This window comes from Athene noctua, chromosome 13 (genome assembly GCF_965140245.1).
Source record: "Athene noctua chromosome 13, bAthNoc1.hap1.1, whole genome shotgun sequence".
Lineage (NCBI taxonomy): Eukaryota > Metazoa > Chordata > Aves > Strigiformes > Strigidae > Athene > Athene noctua.
In genome coordinates, this window is record NC_134049.1 from 1622490 (window position 1) to 1635945 (window position 13456).

The window sequence follows — 13456 nt, forward strand, 5'->3', positions numbered from 1 at the left end:
GTTTTCTAGTGTTGTAAGGTAGGTCAGCATCCCCACCCTGCCACACTGCTGCTGAAGTTGCCTGAAGTGTTCCCAGACAGCCAGTGGCTGCCTCATCAGACCTCCCCAGTTTCAGACTCACTACACTCTCCTGTCTGCAGTACAAAACTGACCTCATTAGGTCTTAAGTCTAGAAACTGATCTTCAGTTATGAATCATTTCAGTTCCTTTCCTGTAGACATAGATGTGGCTTCCAACTCGTCCTTGAGGTACGTGAGTATGAAAGACAGTAGCTGTTTTCTCATAGCCCTTTGAGGCTAGAAATGATGATATTTCCTGTAAATGAACATACATGAGTTTCCAGTTAGAAAGTGCAGTTGAGAGCATCAAAACAGTGTTCTAAAGTCTTCTGAAAACTATCAATTCAACTGTCCCCTCGAAGTTTTATCCTTTATTTTAGGAAAGACTGCTAGAAAGAGGTACCTATGCTGTTTGATCCTGTCCAGTGTGGATGTTCACCAGACACCGCTGTTTTGGGTACATGGACTTCATAAAAGAATTGAGGGGGAAAGATACTCTTGACTGCAGGCATGTCAGTGTTGCTTACTTAAAAGTGTATGGTTCTGGGAATGGACCACAACATCTGTTTAAATGTGGCTCGAGGAGAATTCCATGGAAGATTACTTTATGGCATGTAGATAGAACTCACACACGGGGAGAGGGCATCTGTTAAGTGTGTATCACTTGACTGGTATCTCTGCTGTGTTATGGACTAGAGAGTTCAGTTCTAATTTGTGTTTTAAAAAGCTGTGAACAGCAGTCTTCAAAAGTCTTACCTATAACTCTCCCCTAACTTATTTTGTGACTTGACCTCAAAACTGCTTAGTTTCATCTTGCAGTTACCATACCTGTTCTAGCACACTGAAGAAGATCAGGTGACTGGGTAATAACGTATCATTGTAAAATTCCTTATTAAGCCAGCCAAGTGGATTAGAGTAAAATACATCTGCTTCATCAATATAGCTCTCATTTCCAGTTAGGTCTGGGGGACACTGAAGGAATCTCATTTTCAGAGGACAGTGAACATGACTGGGGGGAAAAAAACAAACACACACTTCAGGATAAACTGAGCAGTATCCAAGACTTGAAATGACTCATCACTCAAAACCAAAATTGAATATTGGGTTTTCTCCCCCAGAGTCTTATTTTTTTCCCTTTTGTTACTTCATGTGAAAGCAAAAGTAGAACAAGTGGATTCAGCTCCAAACCGCTCTGTGGTGTCAGCTGTTCACAGAAAGCAGATTTATGCATAACAGCAGTTTCTTAAAAAGGTACTTCTCCATATCAGCTTCATGGTTTATATCTGCTTATATGTTTTGTTTACGTGCCAGGATCTATTGCAAACTTTTGGGAATAGTGACCTTAGTCATTTTATAATTACATTTCTTTACTCTCTAGCAGCAGAAGTAAAGGTAAAATGAATAGTTTGACTGTAACAATCAGTCTTCAGTTTTGCTACAAAAGTTGCCACAGTGAAGCACTATGACTTTCAGAAGTCCTTACTGCTTATCCTCATACAAAGTTATTTTACAAAAACTGAATAAAGCTTAGATGCTGAACTTTATTCTGTGGTATAAGCATTTGACTTATTTTCCTGTTTATTCTGTATTAACTGTATGAAAAATCCAAACTCTTCCTGTAATGTTTATCCATCTCAATTTGTTAAGCTTAGGGAAAAAAAAAATCTTCATTTATGCTCAAGTGTATGGAATATAGTACACTTAACTATTTTAATACCTGTAAAATGGAGTGGAGTGGCACGGCATCATGATGAAGACAAAAGCTTGTGACTGGTCAGAGTTACTGCAGAGTTGCTGTATGTGACTCATAACATCAAGAGCACCTCGCTGGTGAATCAAGCCTGTATACAGGGCTGGGAGTAAGTTGGATAAAAGCAGGAAACTTGCTGCAGATTTCTTCCATGCTTTCAGGTGTTTCAAAGAATATCCTATAGAAACATTTGAGTGAGTTCTAGAGATAAGCAGATACCAACAGTTCCACACAGCAGCTTAGAAAGTACCGTAAGTCACTGGAAAACCATTACTGACTTGGTAACGGCACCTTGCTTTGAGGTATTTTCATAGTGTTGTTTTAGTCTTTACTCTTTGCATGGAAATTCAAAACTTAGGCTTTGCCCTTATTAAATCTTAGATTTAACAGTGTAAATGTTAAGCCCAACACCTATCTTTTGAGGTACAGAAGTACAATTACAAAGCCAATGCTTTGTCTTTTTAGGGCTTAATTTTATTTGCTTGTGGGGAAAACCAGTCCGTTGGGCAGATCAGTGGTGTGTTGGTGACTTACTGACGTGTTCTGATTCACCCCTGTCCAAGCAGAGCCAGAATAAACGGTAGATGTGCCCTGGAAGGGCTGTGGTATGCTTTTTCCCCAACGTGCCGAAAGCTGCAGCGTTCCCTTGTTCATTTTTGAGCTACTATCCTTGGAAACGCTTACTCCTCCATCTTTTCCCATCTCTGCTCCTTCCCCCCAACTTTTCTTGAAGGAGCTAATAACAGCAAGAGGCATTTCTCCTGGTGGGAGGTAGCTGTATAAACCCGTTTCTCACAACCACAACTTAGATGAACGTGGCACAGGATGTTGCAGCCAGTCTGGAAACCCTTATTAAGTCACGTGTTTGTCAGTATTAGGAGATAAAAATATTTTACGCAGCCAAGCTCTGTGACCACGGTTACTGAATCACAAGAAACAAGTTAAATAGGCCTGTTTCACAAGTTGTGTTGGTATTCAGTTGGTCTGTTCTGACAAATTGCAGATCTTCATCTCAGATGAAAACAAAGTCTACTAATTAGTCTGTGGTTTAAGCACAAGTGGAAACATTCTATTACAGGCTTTTCTTTTACTGCTTTTGTGAAATGCTCTTACCTTTAAGTGTGCTTGGAAATTACTTTGAAATTCATGTGGGGTTTTTTTCTGCTTTTATTTATAATGTTTTGAGCAATTTAAAGACCTCTTTGTAACCACTGAATTTTCAGAAATAACTTTTGTCATTTTTTTCTTTACTAAAGTATCCAAACAGATGATAATTAGCTCTTGATAAGTTGCCTAATGACCTCATTCCCTTAAGAAAGTTGAGGGATATTAACAAGTAGTGGTCTGGCATTTTTCTGCATGTGAGGTAGAACTGTTCACCTTAGATCTAGATCTGCTATCGAATCAAGTCAAGACTTATATCTCTGATCTCAGCGAGAGCAAAATTATTGAAGTAAGATTTACTTCTGTTTAGACTAGCAAAATGGGTTAAAGAAAATTGTTCATCGATTCATCTGTTTTTGAATTTGTATTTAAGCTAAAGCTGTACAGCTTCATGTTTTGAAGTTCTAATCTTTCTAACTTTTCAGCATATTAGACTTTACATTGTGATTTTTACTGTTCGTATAGATCCACTGCTGTTGTTAACACCTAATTTTGTGAAATATAAACCACTTCCTTATTAGGCTGTATTGTGTATTTATAAGAAAAAAAACCAAACACAAACCAAGAAAAAATACAAAGGAGTACTTTACTAGAAAGTTTTAAAGTATCAGGAAATTCTTTTTTAGCAAAGGCCATGCGCTTTCCCATTTAAACTGTGGAGAGATTCTCTTAAAAATTAAAGTTAACCACGTTAGTTTAGGGACCTTATTCGTGTTTTAACAAATTCACCTTACTATGCCTGAAGGAAGAAGCTATAACTGCCTACAACTTCTGTGGGAAGTAGCCTCCAGGTAGCGGTTGATCCAGAGCACACAGAAAACTAGCATCACCTCCTTAACTCAAAGGCATCTGTCAGGAATAGCCAAGAGAACTGGGTGGAAAAATACTACAAAGGAGCCAAGGAACAAAATTTGGGGTAAGGGTGGCATTGCTAAAAAATTAGGAGTCACTGAGGCAATTTTAGTATTTTTGGCAGGAAGTACTTCCAGCCCTGCTAAGGATTCTCCATCTGTGTTTCAGTCACTTGCTGTTCCTCATCTTCCCCCCACCCCTTCTTTTTTTCCTAACTGTAAGAAAAGGTTAGGCTAGTTCTAAGAATCCTTTGTCAAATACCTACATTGACTTTTAACAGTCTCTCTTTAGATAAAAATCATATACAGGGAAGGTTGCAAGACATTTGAAATGACTGCTTACCACAGAAAACCATGCAAAACGGCAGTATGGGGTAGATGAACCTGAATTCTTTGTGACTCAGCATGCTGTAAGAAAACAGAATACAGCAAGGAAGTTAAATGCATCAGTTCTGTTGACAAAATGTGTTTTAGCGCATGAAGGACTGGAAGAGAAGCACTTGCATGTACTAAAAAGCTTCTGGCATTGAAGCAGTTTAGAGTAAAAGTCCAAATAGCTGCTTTTTAAGAACCTAATGAGTACATTCAAGTTAAGATTATTTGGTCTGTTTAAACCAAGCACTAATAAAAGTACCTAGCTACTACTCTAGTGATTAAGTGGTCTGATTCTATGACTACTAGACAGAACTTAGCTAGTACTTCACCAATTTGCCTTCTATAATAAAACACAATAAAAAGCGTGGATGAGAAGCTAAGACTCAAGTACACAATGTTAAGTAACATTCACCTCTATTAATACGACTTTACACAATTTCCCATGCCAATTTTAGGGCCTTTTTTGGAGATTGCTGCAAGGCTGGTGTCATGGAAACCAAACAGGTTTTTAAAAGACTAAGGGAGATAAAAAAGGCCTAAAACTAATAGAGCTACATCCAGTTTTGAGCTGGACTGAAACAAGAGATGGCATTTGTGGCCTTGCTACCATTTGCTGTATCTTGTCTAAAAGTCTCACGTTTAATCTACAGTTAATTCTGATGCTTTAGAAACACCTTACCTTTTCTTCTGCTTCTCAAATTGAAATAAGACATACTGTCGTGTGATAAATATGTCAATGGAGAAAGTTTTAGAGGCCTAAGGGCCTCCCATCTTACTGGGGATGTACTGAAGAACCAAATACATTTTTGTTAACAAGCATCTAGTAAACACAGTTTTCTAACTACTACTGTTGTTGCTTAAACACCTGTTGGGTGATTTGAGTGTGCATTTTTCTTATTTTCCATTGAAAGTTATGCTGAATTATTCTATTCCTTAGGGGTCTAATAAATTCTAATAATACATGTTTGGTAACGATACAAGTGTATTACAATAGTTTCTAGAATTTTATGTATAATTGACTGCATTTCTTGGCGTGTTTGAATAGTTTAAAGTTTTCTATCGCTGCACCTGAATACTGTGCTTTTTTGTTCTAGATAGGATATGAGCTCTGAAAAGAACACAACCAGTGAAAGAGAGTAGTTACACTTAGGAAAAATTACCTGTATACCAACACTGTCCAAATCACTGCCACTAGGAGGATGCGGTACCTTTTTGCGGCCAACACACAGCCATGAATAAAGAAAGGCAGATGGGTACCCAAGATGACTGGTAGTCCCTGAGTGAAGTACCAGTGCCAAGGATGGGATCCGTAAAATGTTCCCAAATTCTGCAGCACGTTGAATTTCAGGAAGTTCAGCTGAACCAGTACCCACTGGGAGATTTGGGGGGAGCAGAAAGTTAAATACAAATCCAAAGTGAAAACCAACAGCTAAACTGAATTACAGTTATCACTGGCCTTAAAAGATAGTGCCTTTTCATTCATACTTACGTTTTTTTAACTCAGACTTGTCAGAGACTTCCTATATTTAGCAATTAAACACAGTAGTGTTTTGTGGTTTGCTGATAACTATTGATTTATTGAGAGCTGAGCACACTGATTTTAAGTAACTGTCATTGAAAGTAACTGAGAAATCAGTGTTTGAGGAGTTTTTATGGCTGAGGATCTATTTGGAGATCACAGGCCTAACACAGTTGCAGAAATAATGGAAGTTAGAGACAACTGAAACATCCGTCCATGTTAAAACGCTAAAACCCAACCTTTTTCGTATAAGTCAAGTTTAAAACAACTTACCTCACCAAAAAACATGCGGTCAATTATTAAAGAGGTTCCTACCGTGACCAGTCTGCAAAAATGGAAAGTTGGTTGCACTGATGTTGCCTGAATTGCTTTTGTATCAGATTCTACTGTTCTCTAAATAGCTGTGAGGATTCCCTGATTCCTAGTCTTTTTGTGAGATTATCCATAGTTATGACCATTTTACAGTTGCCATTACTTGGTATCCTTGGCACAATCCCAGACAAAGCTGGAACGCTGTTCAGGTCTCACCCTTATGAAACCTCTCCTAGTGCTTTCTTTTAGCATATACATTCATTTAAAGGCAGCATGCCCCTTATTTAAACTTTTGCAAAAGGACCATAAAAATCAATCTTAAGATACAGCTGTGCACAGTTATAGTTTAAATTTAGTAAGAACTTACCCAATTGGAATGCAGTTGTATAGGATGAGGTCTGCTTTCCTCTGTTCTTGCAAAAAATGGCTGCAGACCAAAGGTATCCATGGGATAACAGCAGTAGGACGAATAACAATTGCAAGTGCTACCAAAGCTAAATATTTGCAACTAGAATGAGGGAACATAAGAAAACCAGAAGTTTTTTAAAAGGTTTGGTCAGTTCTTTTGCAGACATTGACATTTCAACAGTGTAAGTGCTGTCATGTCTCTGATGTTTTTCATATTGTAGGTAACTTTGATTCTCGGTGCAGATACTCTGTTTTGCTTGGGAGGCTGCCAACTGTCTACTAGCTTTATTAGCAGTGGAGTTGCTAACTAGAAGCACGTACTTGCTTTAAAATAGATAGCCGGTAAAGAAAGTTGTGACCACAAATTCACCTGTATCTGAACCCAAACAAGCTTTTGCTAATCTTTTCCCAAGTTACTACAAATTTCAGTCCTTTACATTAAAAGTTTCCCATAAAGTGATGCTTTGTGCAAGGGAATTAGAGAATAGTAATTTTACATGCCAGCTATAGTGTTTTTAGAGGAAATACCATGCTTCCTGTTCATTCCATGATCTAGAGCTCTTGCTGCATGAATGAGGTAGTTTTGGTTGCCTTCTATTTTAAGACACAAGTTAGCATTTTCAACAGCATCAGTAGATTGGTGTTATCCCAAGCCAAATATTATCAGTACTGTTAATAGAAAGTTTCTCACCTGCTCCCCATCTTGGAACCTTTTATTGGATAGTAGGAAAGAGCAAAAATGGTAAGAAGAGTTTCCATGGTGTTTGTTAGAGTTCTGGTACAGGAATACCACGTAAACCAGGAACACAGCTGGCAGAAGTACTGAAAATAATTACAAACAACAGGATGCACAGGAAGAAACGGCAGGAACAAATTCTGTAGTTTTAAATGAAGGTGACAGTTCTTCAAGGTGTGACTTACTGTCATTTTGCTGTCGTTTGCACTGCAAGCAACAGTGTTTATTAACATGCATAAAATTTTTTTAAAGGCTGAGACTCACCACACACTTTGCTGTTTCTGCATTCTCGAGGTGTTGCACTAAGGAGTAAAGCTTCACATCAGCAAAAGCTGCCAGCACTGCCTGGCCAAGTCTAGGGACCCATATCTGTGTAAGCAGAGAAAATTTTACTTGCAGCAAACCTGTTACACTCTGAGTTTGAAGAGAAGAATTAGTGAGTGACTGTTCAGATGTGAAAGTAGTGAATTAGTGAATATTCTCTATAGCTTTTAATGTGTTGTGGTTTTTTTTAAATAGTAAAGTCCTTTGGTGGGACTAGTATCTCTGCCAAAACAAAGTCTAAAGTTCGGCTGGAAGTGTTCAGAAATTGAAAGAATTCTTTGCCATTCATCTCTAGTAGAAGTCAGAAGGGGCTGTTTGTACTGTTCAGTAATAATACACATTATTAAACACTCTGGAAAACTGAACCGCCGAGCAGTTATGATGCAGTGGTGAACAATATCAGTACGAGCCTCAAGGACATTGGTGGAGGCCAGGAATAATCCTCTGCGGTACTGCGGCTGGAGATCTTCGGATGAGTTCTGTGCGCCTGTGGAACCCTCCAGCCAGGTCTCTGTGCTCCTACATCTCAAGGCTTTATACTTTACCTGGCCAATGACAAGAATACGCTGTTCTAACTGAATTTTAGTAGCAGAGGTGGTTTTTGATTATACTCACCAGCAGCCGAACATCATCCTGGGCCAGGAGCTGTAAAGCTTTGTAGATGCTTGCAAAGATCAGGGGGTAGGAATAGCCCCTTAGGCCGCTCGTCCATTCCCACGTTAGGTGGCCATAATTATTAACGTTAAGGATAAATCATGAGCGACTGAAACAAAAAGCTGCGTTCGGGCCGCGTTGCTGTCCGAGCAGCGCGGGTTCGGCTGCCGGCCAAGCTCCCCCCTGGCCGCTGGGGCGGGGCAGCCCCGGGAAACGGGAGGATATCTGAAGACCATGCGATGCGCCACCTCCAGCGACTGCCAGTACTCGTCCGGGACGAAGCTGGTCCGGACGAGGGCGCAGTTCAGCGCCCGCAGCGCCAGCGTCAGCGCCAGCAGCGGCGCGGGCCCGCCGGGGCGGGAGCGTGTGTCCGCCACGGGGCCCTCCCCGGGCCGCCCCGCCGCCCCGTCCCGCTTACCGGCGCCTCGCTGCCCGCCGGCCCCGGGCGGCCCCGGCCGCCGCCTGCCCCCCGGCCCGCCGGCCGCCTCCATCCGCCGGGGCGGGCCCGCCGCCGCCATTTCCTTCCGGTGCTCCGGCGGGCGGGAGGCGCGAGCTCCGCCCTGTCCCAGCGCTGCCGGGGCCGGGGTCGCCGCCCGCTCTGCCGCCTCCCCGCCCGCTCTGCCGCCTCCCCGCCCGCTCTGCCGCCTCCCCGCCCGCTCTGCCGCCTCCCCGCCCGCTCTGCCGCCTCCCCGCCCGCTCTGCCGCCTCCCCGCCCGGGGGCGAAGGCGCCGCCGAGGAGCGCGGAGAGGCCGCGGCGCCTCACGCGCGTGTCCGCGGTAGCGCCGTCTGCCGCCATGTGGGGGCGGCTGCCGCTGCCTCAGGTGGCGCTGGCCGTGGCGCTCGGCGTGGTCAGCGGCATCTACATCTACCGGCCCGTGTTCCTGCCGCCCCGGCAGCCCCCCGAGAGCACGGCGGGGCCCGCGGCAGACGCCGCGCCGGAGAAGGGGCCCTGAGGGAGCCGTTGGAGCCGCGGCGCTGCCCTGGCGCCTCTCCCCGGGCCCGCCGGGCCCCCCGCGCCGCCGCCGCCGCTGGAAATGGCGCCCGAGCCGCTGAGGGAGCCGGAGCCTTCGTCGCCTGCCGGGGAGGGTCCCCCCTGCGCCGGCCCCGAGCGGCCCCCTCGGCAGCCGGGCCCTGCCCTGGAGCCATCCGCCGGCCCGAGGTGTCACCGTGTGCGTTTGGTACCAGCCCGTAGGGACGCGAATGTTGAAATACGAATAAAATTCTGAATGTTGGAAGGTACGTCTGCACCGCTGAGTTTAAATAACCGCCGGGGAAGCGGAGAGAGAGCCGCAGCTGTACGGTTACGCGTGCCGGTTTGTCTCTGGATTGCCTCTGATCTGATCCTCCGAGAGATAAATACCGTTTTCACCTACTTGTCACAGTTTGAGTCCTTAATACTTCGGTGCTGTGGGGAATGCGGTTGTGCTGGTGGCCGAGAGGGGAAGTGCACCCAGCTTTGGTGTCCCCGCCTTACATCCATACACACACACACACACACCCCCCGTGTTCCCACACACGCATCTTCCATTCCCGACAGAGCCCAGAGTGGCTTTAGCAGATAAATGTGGCGAAGTGCTTCGGCGTGTAGCTCGGTAGGTCGGCATTAATCTTGCAATAGGTGTGGATCAGCCTGGCAAAGAGAATCTGAGACTCAGGGAAACTAGATCTGTAGATATTTCAAGATTTAAAAAAAATAAAACTAAAACCTGCGGGTCTCGGGAGGAATCTTGTGTCAGATTCTGGTTTTAACACTTGAGTCTGCGGACTGCGTGAGGGGAGAAATCCTTTCCCTGGATGTGCTTTTATTTAAAGCCAGGAATGATGTGACAGCTGGAGGCAGTGGGTGGTCTTGGCAGAAGGCGAGGTGAGCACGGAGTGGAAGGTGGACTGGGGGGTGCAGTTGAGCCCGTGATGACTCTGGTTTGGGCCTGAGGAAACGCCACAAGTCTGTGATGAGGGCAGAGGCAGAAGAGCTACTGCGGTGACTCCAGTAGCTTCCTTTGATTACAAGACCGTTCCATATTGAAAAGGTTATTTTTGAAAAGGCGTAACTGAAGTCTAGTAGGCACTTCCTTTGTAAGCATAATTGCTGGAAGTTTGTCCGTAAAGGTGGCAGTTGATTTTGAGAAGTCTCACGAAAGGGGATGCCCGAACTGATGCAGACGGGAGGGGATTGATGCAACAGCTTCAGCCTGGTTGCTGAACTCTCGAGACTGCTGGATTTCAAGTGTGCTTTCTGAGCAGCTGCCGAGAGCAGGGGAAGGGCTTCCCTCTGCTGAGGGGAGGCAGCCAGCAGGCGGCAGAAAAAACTCACTTAATCTGCAGCGATGGACATGAACCTGGCACCACGGATTTTCTCTTCAAAACCCGTTTCGCCTCTCGTGCATTGTCATTAAACGGCGGGTGATCTTCCAGCAAAGTGAGGAGGACAAGCAGGCTGAGGGGCCAGCTGCTCCCTTAAAAATGCCCGTCGGGATTTGAGTAAAATCCCATCGTTGCGGTACGGGGCAGCCCGCTCAGCCTGCCCGGCCCGAGGGGGGATGGAGCCGAGCCGGGGCGGCGCTGCCCAGCCCAGCCCAGCCCGGCCCGGCCCGGCCCAGCCGTTCCCGCCCCTACCTCGGGCCTTACGGGAAGTGATGTTGCCTTGACGGAAAGGGCACGCTTGCAGCCCGACGAAGGGCAGGTGCGGAGCGGCGCGGCGCTGCGGGAGCCCCGGTGGCCGTGTGAGGCGAGCAGGTAGGGGGGCGGCGAGCCGGGCTGCGGCTGGCGGGGGCTCGGCGCGCTCGCCGCCCCGTCCCCTCCCAAGGGGCAGCTGCAGGGCGGGCTCCAGAGAAACGCTTCCGCTGCAAAAGGAGTTAATAAATAACCGCTGGACCAGTGGTTTGGGCAGGAGCTCGAAATCCTGGGGAGAAAAATGGGGATTTCCGTGTGCCGCGGGCACGCGAGTCCGAAGCAGCGGGAGCGCCCCCGGCCCGCCGCTCCGCTCCGCTCCACCGACGAGGGGTCGTAATGGGGGGCGGGGGGCTCGCTCGTGAGGGTGAAGGAACAAGTGTGAAGCCTCGGCCCCTCGGCCGCCCCTGCCCCGGCTTCCCTTCCCCGCGGCTGCCCCGAGCACCGCCGCGCCGGCGGCCCCGCTCGGGCCTGGCCCGGAGCAGCTGGAGGACCTGCAGGCTTCCCACGGCTCGAGCCCTGCGTTTGTAACGTAAAAAAAAGACAAGTGGGTGTCAGATAGTGCGTGTGATTTTAAAAAAAAAGCCTTAAAAAAGGGTAAATTGTCGAGGGGAGCAATACAAGTGTGCTTTATCTGTTTAGCCCGGACTTAGGTCTTGTGTTGGAGTATCAGCAGATCCTGTGGCTTCCCCCTGAACACGGCGTGTTTGGCTGGCACAGTTCTTGCTGAGAGGGTTCAGGAGGTCTCTTCAACCTCATTTGCAGTGCTTGGGCTCAACGAACACTTGGATCATCTTGGATCTAAAGAAAGCTAAATCCATCAGAAAAATGTCTTGGTTTTTCTAGCTCTGTAAGTGACTAGATTATATTAATATATAAGTGGGTTTTTTTTTTATGGTGTTAGCAAAGTATAAAGGACATGCCTAGAACTGTCAAAACCACCCAGCTTTAATTTTTATCTCTCCTTAGAGATGAATCGGGTGTATTTTGAGCTGTCTGATCATATGGCTCCCCAAAAACTTAACCTAATGATTCGTGCTTATGAGCTTTTCATCAGGATTTGTGTGTTTTCTGCTGAGTGTTACTGGTGTTTCTTTGTACTTACAGTTTTTATCGAAACTCTACAAAATGCATTAGTGGCACTAATCAGTTTCTAAAATCTATTGTCTGCTTTTTCTTGGAAATTTATTCTTATGTAGACTTGTCTTCTGAGCCCTTGTTTCTTTTCATAGACTTATACTACTTTTGTGACTGTTCCAACTATTTTCCAGCCAGGGAAAAGCATATAGTACAATATGCATTTCAAACGTTGTATATAATTGTAGGAATAGCATTTGTGATGCTAAATGGATGTCTCAAAAGCATGGTTAAAAAGATGGAAAAAAGAACAGCATGTTCCTGTATGTCTAGTTCAGGGTTCTAATTTTACGTCTACTTCATCTCTTGCACAAAGGAGTTCTGGGTGGGGGGAATGTGCAACAACTTAAGACTGTTTTATTTTTACAGTTAATGAAATTTCTCATCGCAACCAGATCTCTAAAACTAGCAAGTTTTGTTTTCATCTCTGTCATTAAACATGGGAACACATTATTTTATCACTTGACTACACATTTCCTTTCAAAGAGAAGATTGCTGAGATAAAAGAATTTTTAAGTAGTTTTTGGCGTTTACAGAAGCAAGTATTATGAGCAGTAATGCCTGTTTGTCTTCTCTGGATTCTTGTTTTTTCTGTTACTGCCGGGTGTCCCCTGTGCTGGCACAATGACAGTGAGTAGTCTGTCAGTTTTCAGCATAACCCTGGAACTGCAGATCAACACCATTAGAAGAGCAGTCTGTCGTAGTCGGCAGAGGGCTAGCAGGAATTTCCTTTAGACAAAATTGGAACTAGAGATGGAATATAAAGAATTACAACTCTTTTTCCCGTGTTAATGTCTCAGCAAATAATTATAACAAGGTGCATTTAGAATGTGTTAAGCTTATGATTCAATCGGTTAATCATCAGATGCTCTCTTCTGATTAAGGCTGTGTTACTGTACTCCCCTGCACATGTGATCTGGTCCCGCAGATGGTTAAGTTTGATCTTCAGTAATTTCAGAGGGTTACTTACATATCTATATCCAGGCACTGCTGGGCTGGGCATGTCAACTGCTCAAGGACTTGCTTTCTCTCCTCTTGTCTTGCAGATACCACTTGTGCTGAAGATAATATCATGTTTACAGATCTGACCTCAAACATGGCTGAAAACTTGCTTAAATACAACACAGTTTAAGAAATACTTATCTAAAAGGCAGCTTTTTATACCATAAACAGAATTTTCTTTTTTTTTTTTCTTCTGTTCATACAACAATATTCCCAATCAGACTTCCAATGGGAATGGCATCTGGTTATGAGATTTCATTTCCTCATTTCTTTTTTGGTTGTCTTAGTCTGAAAACTGCACCCCTCTCAGGAGGCAGGGCTAACTTTAAGCAAGTTAAATCACATGAGATCATACCCTTTTATCTCCAGTGGAGGTAAAACCATAGTGAATGAGAAGTCCTAGCTCCTGATTTTTCTCCTGGAGCGTCCTTATATTGTTTTGTTTTCATACATAATACAAGAGAATTTACTTTTGATTATTGTAATTAGTAGTCC

At 44.8% G+C, this 13456-nt stretch overlaps 2 protein-coding genes across 8 annotated transcripts in view; one reads left to right on the forward strand and one right to left on the reverse strand.

The window, feature by feature from the left end:
• Window positions 1–37: 37 nt before the first annotated feature.
• PIGB (phosphatidylinositol glycan anchor biosynthesis class B) lies at window positions 38–8957 on the reverse strand. Its single transcript, XM_074916785.1, has 12 exons — window positions 8838–8957; window positions 8378–8757; window positions 8114–8231; window positions 7439–7543; window positions 7130–7260; window positions 6398–6538; window positions 5992–6043; window positions 5360–5571; window positions 4168–4232; window positions 1777–1987; window positions 888–1068; window positions 38–315 (listed from the first exon to the last, which is right to left on the reverse strand). Exons 1-12 carry the CDS (start codon window positions 8946–8948, stop codon window positions 184–186), a joined length of 1839 nt encoding a protein of 612 aa, XP_074772886.1. The 5' UTR covers window positions 8949–8957; the 3' UTR covers window positions 38–183.
• A 1530-nt stretch (window positions 8958–10487) lies between these two features.
• Window positions 10488–13456, forward strand: part of RAB27A (RAB27A, member RAS oncogene family) — a 33996-nt gene continuing 31027 nt past the window's right edge. For 3 of the 7 annotated variants that reach the window (XM_074916787.1, XM_074916789.1, XM_074916790.1), the window contains exon 1: window positions 10489–10888. The gene's annotated coding sequence lies outside the window, so the exon portion shown is untranslated. Of the gene's footprint in view, window positions 10889–13456 lie in introns of all 7 variants that reach the window. The other 4 variants (XM_074916792.1, XM_074916793.1, XM_074916786.1 and 1 more) reach the window with 3 other exon arrangements.

What these genes read in the sequence shown, in the direction of transcription:
- PIGB (XM_074916785.1), bottom strand. Translation starts at nt 8,948, where the DNA reads ATGGCGGCAGACGGCGCTACCGCGGACACGCGCGTGAGGCGCCGCGGC. An exon ending in GCGGCAGAGCGGGCGGGGAG is followed by an intron (nt 8,758 to 8,837) that starts GCGGCAGAGCGG and finishes GCGGGCGGGGAG; the next exon opens with GCGGCAGAGCGGGCGGCGAC. An exon ending in AGGATGATGTTCGGCTGCTG is followed by an intron (nt 7,544 to 8,113) that starts GTGAGTATAATC and finishes CTGCTTACACAG; the next exon opens with ATATGGGTCCCTAGACTTGG.